The following is an 18917-nucleotide window of genomic DNA, read 5'->3' on the forward strand; positions in this document are numbered from 1 at the left end:
GAGAGAGAGAGAGAGAGAGAGAGAGAGAGAGAGAGAGAGAGAGAGAGAAAGAGAGAGAGAGCGCATGCACGAGGAGGGGCAAGGCAGAAATTCAAATAGGAGTGTGGGACATTTTACATGAAATCTAACATTCTCCAAACTTGAGTGGGTCTCACTGTGACACGCAGAGATGGGAAAGGCCCAATAGTGTGACCCCTAGCCACCCCTCCCTAGCTCCAGTCACCCTGAGTTCCCCTCTGACAGCTGCTCGGCCAGGCTCATGCTGAGTACCTTCCTGCTTGTCGATGACGCCCACTGCACTGGCATCTCGGATGAACAGATGCCCGTTGTTAAAGACGCCGAACATGCCTGCATCAATATGGGTGAAGTAGAAGAAATAGTTCAAATCGTTGCTCCTCAGAGACTCCAGGACACCCAGGAGCTGGTAGGCAAGGTCAGCCGCCTGATCTGGGGGTGCATCGTAGAATTCCTGCAGCGGTCTGGTGCTGGTGCTGACGACGAATCTGCCACAGGAGCCCAGGTACTTGGGCAGCGGCCATCCCTCGGCCCCAGGGAAGATCTGCCGAGCCAGAAGGAGGAGGATTAGAGAGAAAAATCTGGTGACAGTTATCTATCATCTATCTATCTATCATCTATCTGTCTGTCTGTCTATCTCTGTCCCTCACGGCAAGCACAGAAAGATCAGCATCTCAAAACACATCAGCTAAGTGTCTCTCAACCTTATTTATACGTCTTGGAACATGCAATGCCTCTGTCCCTCCCTTTCCCCATTTTTTAATTCTATTACGGATGGGAAGATTCGGAAAAGGAGGCTGCTCTCATTTCTTTGTAGTAGACTGCATTTCAACAGAGTTCCTCCAAGCAGGGTATGAGAATGTTAATGGACTTGCCACAATTTTAGATAGTATCCAGGATTCAGGGAAATATGTGTAAGAGTTGTATAGTTGAAAAAATAGGACTATTTGAGATTTCACAGATATCACTGCTTAGGAAGTGGCTATGGGAAAAATAATGGAAGATCAACTTAAGGCTGATTTAAAGAAAAACTTTTCTTTTTTTTTTGTTTTTTTCAGAGATGAGGTTTTGCTCTGTTCCCCAAGCTGGAGTGCAGTGGTACAATCACAGTTCACTGCAGCCTCAAACTCCTAGGCTCAGGCAATGCTCTCGCCTCAGTCTCCTGAGCAGCTAGGACTACAGGCAAGTGCCGCCATGCCTGGCTACTAAAGAAAAACATTTTTAAAAGTAACAGCGGCCAGGTGCCGTGGCTCATTCCTGTAATCCCAGCACTTTGGGAGGCCGAGGCAGGTGGATCGCTTGAGGACAAGAGTTTGAAGTCAGCTTGGCCAACATAGTGGAACCCTGTCTTTACTAGAAATTTTAAAATCAGCCAGGAGTGGTGGCGCATGCCTGTAATCCCAGCTATTCTGGAGCCTGAGACAGGAGAATTGCTTGAACTCAGGAGGCAGAGGCTGCAGTGAGCCAAGATTGTACCACTGCACTCCAGCCTGGGTGACAGAGCGAGACTCTGTAGGGACATGGATGAACCTGGAAACCATCATTCTCAGCAAACTGACATAAGAACAAAAAATCAAACACCGCATGTTCTCACTCATAGGTGAGTGTTGAACAATGAGAACACATGGACACAGGGAGGGGAGCATCACACACTGGGGTCTGTTGGGGGGAAATAGGGGAGGGATAGTGGGGGGTGGGGAGTTGGGGAGAGGTAGCATGGTGAGAAATGCCAGATGTAGGTGATGGGGAGGAAGGCAGCACATCACACTGCCATGTGTGTACCTATGCAACAATTTTGCATGTTCTTCACATGTACCCCAAAACCTAAAATGCAATAAAAATTTTTTTTAAGTGTGTATATATATATATACACACAATTATATTTATATGTATATATACATACATATACTAAAATGTAAATATATGTAATTATGTAATTTATATATAAACATATAATTATATATGTTTATATATTATATTAATATATATGTTATACTATATATGTATATATACACATAAATATTATATATAAAATGTATATTTGTATACACACACACACACATATATATAACAGTACAGGTACCTTGTTCTGGGATACGGCAAAAATGAAGGTGTTCTGTGGATGGCTGAAGTTTTGGGAACTACTGTACTAGGCTTAAGCCTCTCTCCTGCCAGCCCTGGGTGAACGTGTCTGGCTGGGATAGCTACATACATGGAGCAGATGTTCCCTAACTAACCGCAACCTTCCAGACAGCCTAACAGTGGCTTAGGGAGGCACGAAACCCTCACCTGTCTCCTCTGCCTCCTTGTGAGAGTTCCAAACCTGTGGATTTGTGAGATGAAAAGTGGAGAGGTACCCTGGCTAACCTTTTATTGACTATTTCTTTGAAGCAGCTATATCTAGAATGGTAACCATCTAGATATATACTAGAGATATTTTTTGTATCTCTAGTAGAGATGGGGTTTCACCATGTTGGCCAGGCTGGTCTCGAACTCCTGACCTTGTGATCCACTTGCCTCAGCCTCCCAAAGTGCTGAGATTATAGGTGTGAGCCACCGCACCTGGCCTTTTGCTTTTAATTAAAAATTTTTTTATTTTAATTTTTGTCTTGCATTAGAATAAAATTTTTTTATTTTTTAGTAGAGACTGGGTTTCACCATGCTGGCCAGGCTGGTCTGGAACTCTTGACCTCAGCTGACGCGCCCGTTTTGGCCTCCCAAAGTGCTGGGATTACAGGCATGAGCCACCACGCCTGGCCCAGAGGGGACCTTTCTTACTAAGTACCACGGAGGGAAGTCCTGGGCCTACTGTGGTTGTCTACAGGTGCAGCCACACAGCCATTCCCGGGTTCCATGCCATGCCCTTCCTGGGCAGAGCCCAGAGCTGAGTGGAGGGTCCTAGCCCCATGCTCTTAGCCCATGCCTCTCAGGAGCCAGGCCTGGAAGCAGCCAAGGTTTGGGAGAAGACCTGTGAGAGTGAGGGACAACCTGCGATTCCTTTTCCTCCACCAGTATTTCAAAGGCCAATGTCAGCAGGCAGGTTTTAGTGGGACGGCTCTGCGTTTGGGTTCTATTACTGACACTGGCCAAAAGTGACTTGGGCTGTCACTTCACATCTCAGAACTCCACTGAACCTCATCTGGAAAGGGGACAATAATAATATTCTCAGGGGGAGGTTGTGAGCATTAAATGAGATAATGTCCTTGTAATACTAGCACTTTGGGAGGCCGAGGCGGGCAGATCACTAGGTCAAGAGATCGAGACCATCCTGGCCAACATGGTGAAACCCCATCTCTACGACAAATACAAAAATTAGCTGTGCATGGTGGCGCACGCCTGTAGTCCCAGCTACTCGGGAGGCTGAGGCAGAATTGCTTGAACCCAGGAGGCGGAGGTTGCAGTGAGCCAAGATCACACCACTGCACTCCAGCCTGGCACCTGGTGATGGAGCAAGACTCTGTCTCAAAATAAATACATAAATAAATGAGATCATGTCAAACTTTCAGCCCAATGCCTGGCACATAGCCGGTGCTCAGTAAATGACAGTTGTTACTGTCATTCAATCATCATCCCTTTGGCCAGTGTTTATTAACTGTCTTTGCTATGGCTTCCTCTTCCTCTACCTGTATCTTTCCCCCTCTTCTTCTTTCTCTTCTCCTCCTACCTTTCCCTCTCCTCCCCTCCCTCCTTCCTTCCTCTTCCGTTTCTTAGTCCTCTTCCTCCTCCTCTTCTCCTTCCTCTTCTTTCCTCTTTCTCTCTCTACCCCTCCTCCTTTTCCAGCTCCCCTCTCCCACTTTCTAGTTCCCTTTGTCTCCATTATGTGACCCCTGTGTCCTTACCCTTGAGGTCAGGGGTCAGTCAGAGTGATTGGGCTCCACATATTTTATGGGTGTTTGTTTCCATGTTAAGTGTCTGTCTCTACCACTGGACTGGAAGCTGCATGAAGGCAGGAGACACCCTACTTGTCTTGTTGACCAGTTTATCTCCAGGCCCTTAATGCACCTTCATTTATTAGACCATTTCCCTGTGTATGGACATTTAGGAGTTACTTCTTTTTTTTTTTTTTTCTCCTTTCCAAGCATAACTGCAAGGTACCTCTGTGGGTGGGTCATTCTTCAGCAATTTCTCCATTTCTGAGCTCACTCCCATCTGACTGATCTTTGAGGCACAGGTCAAAGTTGGCCTCCTTTACACAGCCCTTCAGGGCTGCTCAGGCAGTGAAGGTGGCTACTCTTCCCCCCATCCCCATCCCCCTCCCAGCTCTGGGCTCCCACCCCTGTTTCCTCTACAGCAGCCACAGCACTTTCACACTGCAGAAACCAACAAATGCCAGAAAGGTCCTAACACGGGCCAGTGGCCCCAAGACGTGCAATAAAGAGAGGGAGAGGGCTCAATCCGGGGCGGCTTCTGGGAGTGCAAGGTTGACCTCCAACCTAGAGGGCTTGCTGGGTCGCTGTGTACCTGTAGGAGGATGGGGTGCGAGTTGACAGCCAGCGTGTAGAGCAGGCGCAGCTTGTCCCGGTCGGTGAAGTGGTCCATGAAGATGCTGCCAGCGTCGGCCACCTCTGCGTAGCGCCTGACCACGCGATCCAGGAGTCGCTGCGAAGGGCAGCGCAGGAGGGGGCTGGCCAGGCCCTAGGAGCAGGTGGGAGAAAGGCGAGAGAAGACAGAGTGGGTGCCCAGCTCTTGTGAGGGGCTGGTGGGGGGGAATGGGCAGATCCTGCTGTTAGAGGTGTGGGAGAGTTTGAGGTTGTGGAGGCCAGGTAGGGCGTGGGAGAAAGACCTGCAGGAGTAGGGGTTGGGGGTGGGAGGTGTTGGGTGGCTCTGCCCAGGTGGAGGAGGGGGCAGACCCCTGTGGCTGGGGAGAAGGGCCAGAGCACGTTTAGGGGGGCGGGGTGGGAGGCCCCGTGGCCCACCGCAGGCTACACTGGGGGCGGGGCCACAGAGACCCAGGGAACAGAGAAGGGAATGAGCTCTCTAGGGGAGCACGGCAGGAGGGCACCGGGCAGGCGAGGGGAGGGCTGGGGAGAGGAAGAAGGGGAGGGAAGGTGGACCCCTCCTTTCATTCCCCCACCCCTCAGCTGGCCATCTGAGTTTTGCATTTCCTGTTGCACCCCGACCCTGCCCTTGGAAAGAAGGCTGATCCCAGGCTGAATTCATTCCCTGCCATGGGCTTGTTTGATTCCTTCTGCCATTTGACTTCATATCACAACTATGAGGCGACAATGAGCGTCTTTGTATGCACCACTGTGTTCTTGAGATAAAACTTGGCGATACAAACCTAGGCTTTTTTTTTTTCATGACTTTCTAGCCGTACCCTACACCTTTCTCCCCATGCCGAACAAAGACCAGCACGAACCTCCTGATGAAAAGAAATAGAGTTAAGAACGAGACCCTGGGGCCAGTCTGCCAGCATTTTACCCGCTTCCACAACTACCAGCTGTGTGACCTCGGACGGCTTACTGAGGCTTTCCATACCTCCTGTTCCAGCTTAAATTGACGAGGGTACTAACAGGTCATGAGGATCAGGTAAATCAATAGATGGTAATTCACATTCGGTGCCTCGCTGAACCCTCCCAGACCCTCCAAGAGGTAGGTGCTATTACGAACCTCATTTTTCAGGAAGGAATTGGAATGCAGATTGTAGGTAACGGTTGGAAAAGTTGGATTCAGGATTTGAACCCAATGCATTAGACCCTAATATTTGTGCCTTTTCCCAGTAATAGGCCCTGCCCTGCCCCATCCCAATAAATCACCCAAGTGGAGGCCATTGAAAATGATTTGAGGCTATGGAATTGCCTCTTTGCCTCTGGTCATCTTCTCCTACACAGCCTGAAATTCCACCATTAGAGGTGATCATTGGGGAGCAGGGGGTCGGGGTGGGGATGAGTAATTTCTTCTCTTCTCCAGGAGCCAGTTCTGAAATGAACGGATTTCTGGGAGAGATAGGACACTAATTGGCCACAGCAACAACAACAATAATACGTAATAATTATCGAGTACTTACTACACAATAGGAACTGCTCTAAGCCCTTCACAGGTGATGTATTCTTTTATCTACCACACAAGAACTTACTATTGCTCCATTTTTCAGATGGCAATACTGAGATTTACAGAGATGAAGTCAGTTGCTCCAAGCCACATATACCTAGCATTGGAACCAAGACAGTATGGGTGAGAGGTAGGTAAGGATAGATAAAGGTAGATAATGGCAGTTAAAGATAAGGGAGCCAGGCAGGACCTGCACCCTTATCTTTGCTGGGGATGAGAGGATCACATCATATAACCCTGCAGTTAGCACCAGGCTGTATTCATATTGTATTTGTGGAAACAAAGGAAACAAAACAGGCCCTGCCCTCCAGGGTGCCTCTCAGCTGGGAGAGACGGTCAGGTGCCCAGCAGTTAAGATGTAGTGCAGGAAGAGCTAACACTGAAATGAGCTATTGGAGCCAACAGGACAAGGGCCGCATTACAACTTTCATGGGCCCTTGGGACCCTTGCTTTTGCAGGCTCCTTCCTCCATGAAAAATATTAAAAATTATATTTTACAGCTGCACTGGTATAAAGACATATTAAAATTATACATTTAAACATGTTCTTGGACTTGAAAGTTTGCTTTTTTCTTCTGATTTTAAAAGAAAGTAAAACATTTTTGTGGGACCCTGATACAGTTTGGATCTGTGTCCCCGCCCGAATCTCATGTGAAATTGTAATCCCCAGTGTTGGAGGAGGGGCCTGGTGGGAGGTGATTGGCATGGGGGTGGATTCCCTCTTGCTGTTCTCATGTTAAGGAGTGAATTTTCATCCTTTCTCTTTGCCTTCTGCCATGATTGTAAGTTTCCTGAGGTCTCTCCAGCCATGCTTCCTGTACAGCCTGAAGAACTGTGAACCAATTAAACCTCTTTTCTTTATAAGTTATCCAGTCCCAAGTAGTTTGTTTGTTTTTTTTTGATACAGAGTTTCACTCTTGTTGCCCAGGCTGGAGTGTAATGCTGTGATCTCAGCTCACTGCAACCTCAAGCTTCCAGGTTCAAGCGTTTCTCTTGCCTCAGCCCCTCAAGTAGCTGGGATTACAGATATCCACCACCACACCCGGCTAACTTTGTATTGTTAGTAGAGACTGGGATTCACCATGTTGGCCAGGCTGGTTTTGAACTCCTGACCTCAGGTGAACCACCAGTCTTGGCCTCCCAAAGTGCTGGGATTACAGGCGTGTACCATGGCGCCCAGTCTCAGGTAGTTCTTTGCAGCAGTGTGAGACTAGACAACACAGACCCTAAAAGACTTCTTGAAAGATGGTGAAGTCTAAGCTGAAGCCTTAACTTGCAAAGAGGGTAGAAGAGGGAACAGTACATGCAAACACCTTGAGAGGAGAGAGAATGTGCTAGAAACTACAGGTTGGTTAGGGCTTTTTGAAGCTACAGTATCACTAGTGAGAGTGAACAGAGAGGAATCTCAGAATGGAAGAAAGATGAAGTCATTTTAAGGAATTCTGATTTTATCTAGAAGGGATGGGGACCACTGAAGGCTTTAAGCAGATACACATTTTATGCTCAGCTATATGTTTTAGGAAAGTGATTCTGGGTTGTTACGTGGACAATAGATTCAGAGGAGTGTGGCCCAGATTGCAAGTCACTGGCCCCTACATTTTAGCTAGGCATATGGCTACCCCAAATAAAGATTTCATTCCTAGCTTCCTTTGCAGCTAGGGGTGACAACGTGACTAGGAACTAGTCAATGTGTTATAAGTAAAAATTTCTGGGAAGAGTCCTTAAAGGGAGAGGATGTATCTTTCTTTTCTTTCTTTTCTTTTCTTTTCTTTCTTTCTTTCTCTTTCTTTCTTTCTCTCTCTCTCTCTCTTTCTTCCTTTTCTTTCTTTCTGCCTGCCTTCCCTCCCTCCCTCCCTCCTTCCTTACTTCCTTCCTTTCTTCTTTCCTTCTTTCCTGTCTTTCGAGACGAAGTCTCACTTTGTTGCCCAGGCTATAATGCAGTGGTGCAATCTTGGCTCACTGCAAACTTCACCTCCCAGGTTCAAGCAATTCTCTTGCTTCAGCCTCCTGAGTAGCTGAGATTACAAGCACACACCACCACACCTAGTTAATTTTTGTATTTTTAGTGGAGATGGGGTTTCACTATGTTGGTCAAGCAGGTCTCAAACTCCTGACCTCGTGATCTGCCCTCCTCAGCCTCCCAAAGTACTGGGATTATAGGCATGAGCCACCGCGCCCAGCCTCTTCACTCTTTTCTTCCTGGCTGGAATGTGGAAGTGATGGGTGGTGGTCAAGCAGCCATTTTGGATCACGGCACACTAAGGGCTGTGTAGCAGCAGAATAAAGTAGCCTGGATGCCTGACAATCATGGAGCCACTGTATTGGCCTTGGACAACTATGTATCAGTTTCTTTTACGTTTTTTAAAAAGCATATTTTGGTCAGGCATGGTTGCTCTTGCATGTAATACTAACACTTTAGGAGATGGAGGTAGGCAGATCCCTTGAGTCTAGTAGTTCGAGACCAGCCTGGATGACATGGCAAAAGTCCGCCTCTACAGAAAATACAAAAGCTAGCCAGACATGGTGATGCGTGCCTGTAGTCCCAGCTACTTAGGAGGCTGAGGCAGGAGAATCACTTGAGAACAGAAGGTGGAGGCTGTAGTGAGCTGTGATCGTGCCACTGTGCTCCAGCCTGGGCAACAGAGTGAGACCTTGTTGCAAAGAATAAAAGTGTATTTTGATTTTGTTTAAGCCTCTGTCACTTGGATTTGTTGTCACATGCAACTGAACCTAATCTAAAATATCACAGGAGGAAAGAGTGGAAGCAGGAAGGTCAGTTAGGAAGATGCAATGGTTGAGGTGTGAGATGAGAGAATGCAAAGATTGGAAGATCTTTGTTGGAACAGAATATACAAGTCTTGGTGATGAGCTGAATGGTTGGGGGCTGTTGGTGAGAAGAAAGGAGATGTCAGAGATAGTGCTCAATGTGAGGGTGGACAACAGGAATATTGTTTGCTGAGGTGACTTTAAAACATGTTTGCAAACTCTTTGCCACTCCTCCAATCAAGGGATAGAGTCTCATTTCCCTCCCCTGGAATATGGACTGGCTTTGGTGACTCACTTTTGGTGGATAGGATGGTGTAGGAGTGATGACGCAAAACTTTGAGGCTCGGTCTTAAAAGGTGATACAGCTTCTACTTGGTTCTCTCTTTGGATGCTTGCTTTTGTACGTAGCCATGCTGTAAGGAAGCCCAGGCCACATGGAGAGCCCTACATGGAGAGAAAAACCAAGATCCCCGCTTCACCGCAGCTGGGCTCCTGACTGACAGCCAGCCCCAGCTTGCCAGCCATGTGATTGAACATCTTGGAAGTGGAACCTCTATGCCCTATAGAACCACCCGAGCTGATGCCACGTGGAGCTTCGTGAGCCTTTCCCACCAAGCCCTGCTCAAGTTGCATACTCATGAGCAAAATAAATGATTATTGTTTTAAGCCACTATGTTTTGAAATACTTTAATACACAACAATAAATAACTGATATATTTGCTGAGAAGGTTCCGAGCCACCTCTAGAACCACAGCAGGAACAGGCTTACGAGACCATCTGTACTACCCTCTCCCCTTCTGGTGGAGGCAGCTCCTACCCAAGCTCCCACTTAGAGTGAGAGCTTTGTCTACTTCTGTTTGGCATGTGCCGGCCGTGTGTAAACCCACAATTATATCGGCCAATGGCAAAACAGAATTGGGACACCAACCATTTTGAGTAAAATAATGATCAATTTCAAACCAGATACACCCTGTTCGGGGATCACCAATTGCTCTGAAGTTTCTAAATCGCTTCTCCCATCTGCATACATGGGCAACAGGGCTAACTTACCACCTCCCAGTGAAGGATAAAAAGAGAACCAAACCCTGGACCTCTGTTGCCCCTCTGCCTCCGGTGCCTGCTTTCTTCATTTTTGCATTTTCTGTCTGATGCCATTCCTTGGGAAGCCGGCCAACCAGTGAATGTTTCCATTGACTGGAATTTTGCTTGGCTGTGTGGTTACTTGATAGGGGCCTTTGGTTCAGGGTGAAACTGAGAGTGGCTGTCCCAGTTCTCTACCATAGTCCCTAACAGTCTGTAAGACGGTCGATAAAATTTAGCAGGCATGTTGCTGTGATGGTTAATTTTATGTGTCAACTTGGCTAGGCTGTATTCCCCAGTTATTCAATCGAATGCTAATCTAGGTGTTGCCTTGAAGGCATTTCATAGATGTGATTAACACCTACCATCAGTTTACTTTAATAAGTAAAAGAGATTACCTAGATAATCTGGGTGGGCCTGATCCAATCATTCAAAGCCCTTAAGAACAAAACAGATTTTTTTTTTTTTAAGGAACAAGGAATTCCATGTGCAAACTATAGCATCAGCTCCTGCCCAAAGGTTTCCAGATTGCAGGCCTACAATGTGGAGTTTGGACTTGCCAATCCCTACAATCATGTAAATCAATTCTTTGAAGTAAATCTGGACATGTATATGTATCTCCTACTGATTATGTTTCTCTGGTAGAACCCTGCCTGATACACTAGCTAAGGGAAAAACACTTGTTCATTACAAAAACGGACAGCAATTAAGACCGAAATCTAGGTTTGCTTTCATCTCGGAACCTTTTAGTGAAATCTGAATACAGAAGTAACTTCACCAAAGAGTCATTTGACCTGCCATTGGCTTTCATCCATACCCCGGAGTGTTTGCTCAAAAAACATCACCAGCAATCAGCAGTGTCCTCATTTAAAGGGTTCTTACCAGAATGGAAACATAAAAGGTAAATAGTCTTGACAGATGATTTCATGACTCTGATGGAGGTACTTAAAAAGTAAAAGAGGGATTCTTTTGTTTCCCTTTAGAAGCTAGACATAAGAGAGTTCATTCATCACTAGGGAAAGAACAGGTTTTCCTTCAGACCAGGCCAAGTCTTAGAAGTTATGTGGACCTTCGGTAATCTTGTTAGAATTGCCCTAGCTCTTTATCAGGTTCTATCTCATGGGGAAGACCTGTCCAGACTGAGAATCTTGCCAGAAGCAGATCACAGGGGGATCACATCTGGATTGGGGTGGGCTGAACGATGGCCCCACCTAGCGGACCACAGTGTGGTGGAAAGAGCCTGGGTTTTGGAGTTGCTATTAGAGAATATTGTGCAAAGGTAGCCTACTGCTGATGGGCCTGTGTGTTGGTGAATTCTCGAGAGTGGCATGGGAGCTGCGTGTGAAGGTTTGATGCAGAAGCCTCTTTAGTGATTACTATTTGAAAACGTGGTTGGCATAACACAGCTGAAAGAAAACTAACTTTCTGGAAGTTCTAAGTGCTGGGCCCTATGCCAGGCTTTTTCACTGGTGTCATCTCAGCACACACAGGAACTTTAGTTCTCTCTGGCCCTGGTGACAGTCCTGGAAATTTCAGATGATTGATTGAAAAAAGGCTTCAAAAGATTTGTGGAAAATGTGACATTAATTTTCGCAGCCCAGGCTGGTAAACACAAACGGTACACAGCATTATCTGGTGATCTAGTAAAATAGTTCCATTTTCCAGATGGGAATAAGGATCAGGAAAGAAGTGGCTTGTTAAAGATCGTGTTCCTGGCCAGGTGTGGCCCACGCCTGTAATCCCAGCACTTTGAGAGGCGGAGGCAGGAGGATTGCTTGAGGCCGGAGTTCGGGACCAGCCTGGGCAACATGGCAAGACCCGGTCCCTAAAAAAAATTTAAAAGTTCACTAGGTGTAGTGGCACATGCCTATAGTCCCAGCTACTTGGGAGACTGGGGCAGGAGGGTCCCTTGAGCCCAGGAGTTCAAGACTCCTTATTGGTGTCCAAGCTTGCTTTCATACCAGATTCCAGTAGGGTATTACATTGATTTAATGGGGGAAAGATGAGGGGGAAGTCAGTGATTTCAGAGTAGGGCAGTGTGTCCCAAACTTGGCTGACAATCCTGATCTTCAGAATGCTATAAACATACAGATTCCTAGGTCCGCACCTAGAAATTCTGGAAAGGTAGGTCTGTTGGAGGCTTAGAATTCTGGATTTAGACAGATATCATGGGCTGTTCTTGTTATCAGCCAAGCCTGGGGAACAGAAGGGGAGCAAGGGAGACAAGAAACTGAGATGCAGGCCGGGCACGGTGGCTCACGCCTGTAATCCCAGCACTCTGGGAGGCCGAGGCGGGCGAATCACCAGGTTAGGAGTTCGAGATCAGCCGAACCAACATGGTGAAACCCCGTCTCTACTAAAAATATAAAAATTAGCTGGGCGTGGTGGCATGCAATTGTAATCCCAGCTATTCACGAGGCTGAGGGAGGAGAGTCACTTGAACCCAGGAGGCAGAAGTTGCAGTGAGCCAAGATTGCCCCATTGCACTCCAGCCTGGACAACAGAGTGAGACTCCATCTCAAAAAATAAATAAATAGAAAGAAACAAACAAACTGAGATGCAATTCAGTATTTCTAGCTCAGGAGCTTTGGAAGAAGTCCCTGGGCAGACTTCTTTCTTTAGTTTAGACACAAATAAAAATGACTGTGCACTCTTGATGGTGGAGTAGAGACAGTGGGTCATGGCTTCCCCATCACTCCTCATATGGCTATCATCTTTCCCCAGAAGGGTTTGGCTGGTAAAAGCCCAAAGTTGCCCTTTAGAAAGGGATGTGGACACTGTAATGGGGTGGTCCAGAAAACCAGACAATCTTCAAAACCATCTGAATGACTCTCAGGAGGAAATCACAGCTGCTTGAAGGGAAGATGGGGTTGCTAGCCCCTCACATCACATCACGGAGCGCACTCCAAGGAGGGATTGAGTGGAAAGAAGAATCAGGAATGCCAGGTTGCTGCTGGAAAGGCATTGACTGTCCAAGGGCTAGGTACTGACTCCAACTGACTGCTAGCCCCATGCTGCAACTTGGGGTGACAAGAACCAAAGGAGAGCTGGCATCCTGGACACTTCCATTTTTAGACTTCCTATATTGGGTCAGTGAAGATACTGTCACACTACCCATTGTGTGACAATACATAGCTATTTGCCATGCTAAATGAGTCCATTCTAGCATGGTAAAAAGAACCAGAGGCCGGGCGCAGTGGCTCACAGCTGTAATCCCAGCACTTTGGGAGGCTGAGGCGGGCGGATCGCCTGAGGTCAGGAGTTCAAGACCAGCCTGACCAACATGGAGAAACACTGTCTCTACTAAAAATGCAAAAATTAGCTGGGCGTGGTGGTGGGTGCCTGTAATCCCATCTACTTGGGAGGCTGAGGCAGGAGAATCATTTGAACTTGGGAGGCGGAGGTTGCAGTGAGCTGAGATGGCGCCTCTGCACTCCAGCCTGGCAACAGAGAGAGACTCTATCTCAACAAACAAAAAAAAAAAAAAAAAAGGAAAAAGAAAATTTGGAACATATACAGCCTGGAGTACTTTCAGCCAAAAAAAGAATGAGGTCCTGTCATCTGCAACATCATGGGTGGAAAAAAGAACCGGAGACGCTGTTGGAATCCTCTACTGCTGCTTGTCCAGCTCCCTCTTTGGAACTTCAGCACAAACTCAGCTGACAAACCTCACAGAACATGCATGAAAAAGGCTTGGCCTGGTGAGAGGCACATCCTCTGCACTCAGTACCTAGTACGTATCATTGTCACCATCATGGTCATCAGCATCGACATTGTCACTGCCGTGTGCCAGACGTGCCTTCCATAAAGAGCCATGGCGTTTTCCGTGCCCTACATCCCCTTAGAGCCGAAGCTTCCCCTTCCATGGCCACTTGCTTAGGGCAGAAGGGCAAAGCCATCTGTGATGGACAGGGGTACCTGGTGTGAAAGGTTCTACCTAATGAAAAAGAGTTAAGCCAATGATTCTGATTCCCTTTTGGGGTTTTGATCTGGGATCTATCTGAGAAAGAGAGGATGGGGCAGTGCCATGGAAAGAAGCCGAGATGCCATGAGTGAGGGTGACTGGGGGCCCATGAAACAGGGACCAAAGCACCAGATGCATGGCTGCTGCATGCTAGGGCTGCTTCAGGTCTTAAAATCTCCTGTGCCAAGTTCTGGGCCAAGGATGACCTTACCACAAACACCTTTTCAAGAGAGTGGGCTCCTGGAGTCTTTGCGCTTGGTCTCCAGGAGAGCCAGGCAACCCACTAACCCATAGAAATGGGGCTTTATTGAGGCACGAGGGAAGGGCAGTGGGTTAGGATTGGAAGTCCTGGGCCTACTGAGACTCAATTTCTGTCTCTGTAAGAGGGAGGATGACAGTATCTTTTCTCATACCTCATAGGAATGGCACGGAAGATAATGTGTGCGAACCTTGTTAAAGCATTCACCAGCCTGTGCCCTGGTTATCCTCAAGCCCATCTTCTATCTTTTCTTTTTTCTATTTTTTCACTATTTCCAGTAATGGCTATAAGCAACCATCTTCCATCTTAATTGACAATTTCCAAAAGCAAATGTTTCTCAAAAAACAAAGATGCAGCATACTGAACATATCTGAATATTTGCTCCAATAGAAATAATTGTGTGTGAAAAAAAAGAACATGAACTGCTCTTCGAAAGAAAATCTAAGACCAGGAGTGTGGCTTTTCCAAGATGAAAAGTCAGCTTGTCTCAGTAAGGTTGTCCTTGTCAGCTGGATTTGGAAGGCTGAGGGAAATCTTGGAACAAATGAATTTTCACTTTGAGTGGACTTATTGTTCTCATGCTCACCCAGGGAGAAGAAGAGAATGCGCTAATGCTAATAAACCTATGAATTTCCTTTCTGGTTACACACCTGAACACCTTTCACATGATTTAGTTGTTAAATATGCATGTGAAATGAGACTTAGGTTAATCATGCATCATAAGTTAATCAATGCTTTATAATTAAAACAATGTTGATTCAATACCTGTCTCAGCTGTGGATAATTAAATCAAAAGTTACTGAATGTTTCTCCACGCTGTATTGTATTCAAAATCATGAAAACTCTTTTTTGGTTTATGTTATTAAGAGAAACATCTTGGCTGGGTGTAGCAGCTCGTGGCTGCATTTCCAGCACTTTGGGAGGCCACGGTGGGGGGATCGCTTGAGCCCAGAAGTTCCAGGCCAGTCTGAGGAACATAGGGAGACCCTGTCACTACAAAAAAAAAAAAGAAAGAAAAATTAGCTGGGCATGGTTGTGCCCATAGTCCCAGCTACTTGGGAGGCTGGGGTGAGAGGATCGCTTGAGCTTGGGAGGTTGAGGCTGAGCTGAGCTGTGATCACGCCAGGTATGGCACTCCAGCCTGGGCAACAGAACAAGACTGTCTTAAAAAAAAAAAAGAAGAGAAACAGCTCACAATTCTTTTTCTATTACAGTAGATGGATTTTTTTCTTGTACTAAAGTTCTTTCTGATTGTTTTTTCCACTGAAACCCAGACACAACAAAGATTTTTCGTGTGTTAACTTTGTATTTTACAAGTGTTTGGCCACCAGAGTTATTATTATTACTTTTTGAGATGCAGTCTCACTCAGTCACTGAGGCTGGAGTGCAGTGGCGTGATCTCGGCTCACTGCAACCTCTGCCTCCTGGGTTCAAGGGATTCTCCTGCCTCAGCCTCCCATGGAGCTAGGATTACAGGTGTGCACCACCATACCTGGCCAATTTTTTGTATTTTCAGTAGAGACAGGGTTTCACCACATTGGTCAGGCTGATCTCGAACTTCTGACCTCATGTGATCCACCCACCTTGGTCTCCCAATGTGCTAGGATTATAGGCGTGAGCCAGTGCGCCCGGGCCAGAGTGATTATTTTTGAGAAGCCACTTGGATGATTTAGAAAGTTGACACCTTGTAACTCTCAGTCATGTTTATAGGCAAAGCTTACCTCTTAGCTCACTGTCCCAGGAATTAAAGGCGGAAGGAAAATCTATAAAGTAGATAGTTCCCAAATCGTTTCAATTTTGCTTTGAAATCCATAAGATATGGCAGGTTTATGATAGGTCCCTTCCTCCTTTTAGGAAGTTCCTTTCTGTTACCATTGGCCTAGGCTGATCAATTTAGGTTCCCTGAAACTCAGTCACTGAAGGAAGAAAGTCAGGTGCAAAGGGTAGAAGCAGAGACAGGAATGAGCCAAGGCGGCGGGGGGGGGGGGGGGGGGGTAGGATTTGGAGTTTCCCTTGGATCATCTCAGAGTGAATAACATATCCAGGAGGGTTGAATAGATGTTAAAACCCCATAAAACAGACTTGGTGGGGTGGGGTCAGGGATATGAAATATTTCTCCTTGCACCAGAAAACCTGTCTCATAGACCTATAGCTTCTATGTAAGACAGATCTCCTGGCCGGGTGCGGTGGCTCACGCCTGTGATCCCAGCACTTTGGGTGGCTGAGGTGGTCGGATCACCTGAGCTCAGGAGTTCAAAACCAGCCTGGCCAACATGGCGAAACCTCGTCTCTACTAAAAATACAAAAATTAGCCGGGTGTGGTGGTGGGTGCCTGTAATCCCAGCTGCTTGGGAGGCTGAGGCTGGAGAATCACTTGAACCTGGAAGGCAGACGTTGCAGTGAGCCAAGGTCACACCACTGCACTCCAGCCTGGGCGACAGAGTGAGACTCTGTCTCAAAAAAAAAAAAAAAAAAACAAAAGAGAGAAGTTGGCCTTGGGATCAGGAAAGAGGATGCCCCAGCCCATGGCCTTCAGCACTGTGGCCCAGGGACAGGTGGCCAGGCCACTGGCAATCACCCACCAACTCCCATCTTAGATCAGCACCCACTCACAAGCCTTCTGTGTACTCAGAAGCTTGTTTTCGTGTAGACAGAGGTGCGTTCCACTCTATGGAAGAGTGATGCTCTGTAAATACCATTTCAATCGCTGGCTCTGTGACTTGGTCAGTGTGAATTGGCTTCTTTTAGGGTGTGCTGGTAAGACCACCAAATGTGAGCTCCAAGAGAGCAGGGACTTGGTCTTACTCACCTCTGTGTCCCTAGCACCTTGTAGAAAGTTCATACTCAACACAGTGTTGTTAAATCAGAGGAGGAATTATTGAAACCCCAACTCTGGACTGTGGTGAATTTACCAGGGTAAATGCCAGCCTGAGACACCCTTTGAGAGCCAACAGAAAGGGTGGCTTTTCTGGTGACACATCTATGTGTTACTGCATAGTACAACCTTTGACGCAACGACAATGAAAACCAATTGCTAACATTATTGCATGCTTGCCTGCTCTGGTTCAGGCGCGGCACTCTGCCTTGCATTGCTGCCTTGGTTAGTTCTCACACTTCCATGAGGGCAGGCACTGTGCTCGCCTGCAATGAGAATTCTGTGTGCCTGGAAGTTGAGCGACACATCCAGGGCTTTGTGCATAGGTGTGGAGCCAGGATGTGAACTCAGGTCTGCCTGAGTCCCAGCCCAGGCCATACTGTCTTCTGGGGCATTGAACCTGCAGCCTCCTTGTCGGGTCTTCTCTCTCTGGCACTGCCAGGTGGTCTGTGCGTCAAGCGCAGGAAGCGGATCTCATGTGCTCTCATCTTTCCAGGAACCCTGGGCATCATCTGGCCAATGGCAGATATCACGAGTCTTGGATGTAACTTCCCTTTCCCTCTTTCTCTGTTAGTCTGTGAGTGTGGCCCTGCCCTACTTTTGCCATGAAGCCTCCCTGACCCCACTCTAAATCCTTGACTGTCCCTGTGTGCCACTTTTAGAACCATTTCTGAAAAGATCCATTGTCTTTGAGTCATTTTTCTTTCTTTTTTTTTTTTGAGACACAGTCTCGCTCTATCGTCCAGGCTGGAGTAGAGTGGCTCAGTCTCAGCTCATTGCAACCTCCGCCTCCCAGGTTCAAGCGATTCTCCTGCCTTAGCCTCCCAAGTAGCTGGGACTACAGGCACGTGCCACCACGCCTGGCTAATTTTTGTATTTTTAGTAGAGACAGGGTCTCACTATATTGGCCAGGCTGCTTTCGAACTCCTGACCTCATGATCCGCCCGCCTCGGCCTCCCAAAGTGCTGGGATTACAGGCGTGAGCCACCATGCCCATCCGTCATTTTTCTTTAGAAATGTAAGTTGTCAGACCCTGCCCCAGACCTGCTGAATTAGAACCTCCAGGGCATATATGCTAACAAGCCTTTCTGGGGATTCTGCTGCCTGCTCAAGTTTGAGAACCATTGTCCTATAGAATGACATTTAGCTCCCCACCCCTAGCCCTCGCCCTGCCATTACATCTACCCACTGCTCTCTGATACTCTAATGTGGGGCTGTGACCCTTGCTTTACTTCCCACAATCACGCCTCATTCTCACTTCCACATCTTTGCCCTGCCTACGGAAGATCCGTCATTGACATTTTCCCTGTCCCATCCTTCCTCTCCACACCTCCTCCAGGCAGCTTTCCTGGTCCTTCCAACCCTCGTTTTCTTCCTTCTTTTGCATTCTGTGCTACACAGGCCTTGTTCTACGCACGTCAGGTCTCTCCTTAGCTGTTCAGTGCCTGGGCACAGGAACTTTGAGTAATCATACCTTGGAAACTGCCTCAGCAACTAGTAGTGGGTGGGTACCTAAGAGGTCCTTAATAAGCAAATCCTGTCCACACACTGTGTGCTGCAGTGCACTTACTCGGGGTGTGTGCCCCAACCCACAATTCCTGAGAGGCTGACAGGCAGCTGGTAGTCAGTCCAGGAACAGTAGCATGAGGTAATGTTGGAGGAGCAGGAAGCATGATTAACACTGAGAGATCCAGTCTGCTGAGAGATAATGGAGCAAGACACCCAGAAAGGAGCAGAGATGAGAAGCAAGGCACGTCTGCAGCCAGATAGGAACTTACAATTTCTTTCTCACCAGGAGGGCTGGATGGATGTACTTCTGGCACAATAAACCCCCTTTTACTTTAATTTCTGAGGTTCTGATCTTTACAACGCCTGATCCCTGATTAAGATACAAGCAAATGGTTGCTT

At 47.2% G+C, this 18917-nt stretch overlaps 1 protein-coding gene across 1 annotated transcript in view; it reads right to left on the reverse strand.

The window, feature by feature from the left end:
• DIPK2B (divergent protein kinase domain 2B) overlaps positions 1–18917 on the reverse strand; it is a 50626-nt gene that overhangs the window by 4913 nt on the left and 26796 nt on the right. Inside the window, exons 3-4 of the mRNA XM_032258563.1 lie at positions 4477–4650; positions 271–559 (exon numbers count right to left, since the gene is read on the reverse strand). Coding sequence (XP_032114454.1) covers positions 271–559; positions 4477–4650 — 463 coding nt within the window. The remainder of the gene's footprint in view (positions 1–270; positions 560–4476; positions 4651–18917) is intronic.

Source organism: Sapajus apella, unplaced genomic scaffold, assembly GCF_009761245.1.
Source record: "Sapajus apella isolate SASKATOON/1434 unplaced genomic scaffold, GSC_monkey_1.0 scaffold103, whole genome shotgun sequence".
NCBI classification, from domain to species: domain Eukaryota; kingdom Metazoa; phylum Chordata; class Mammalia; order Primates; family Cebidae; genus Sapajus; species Sapajus apella.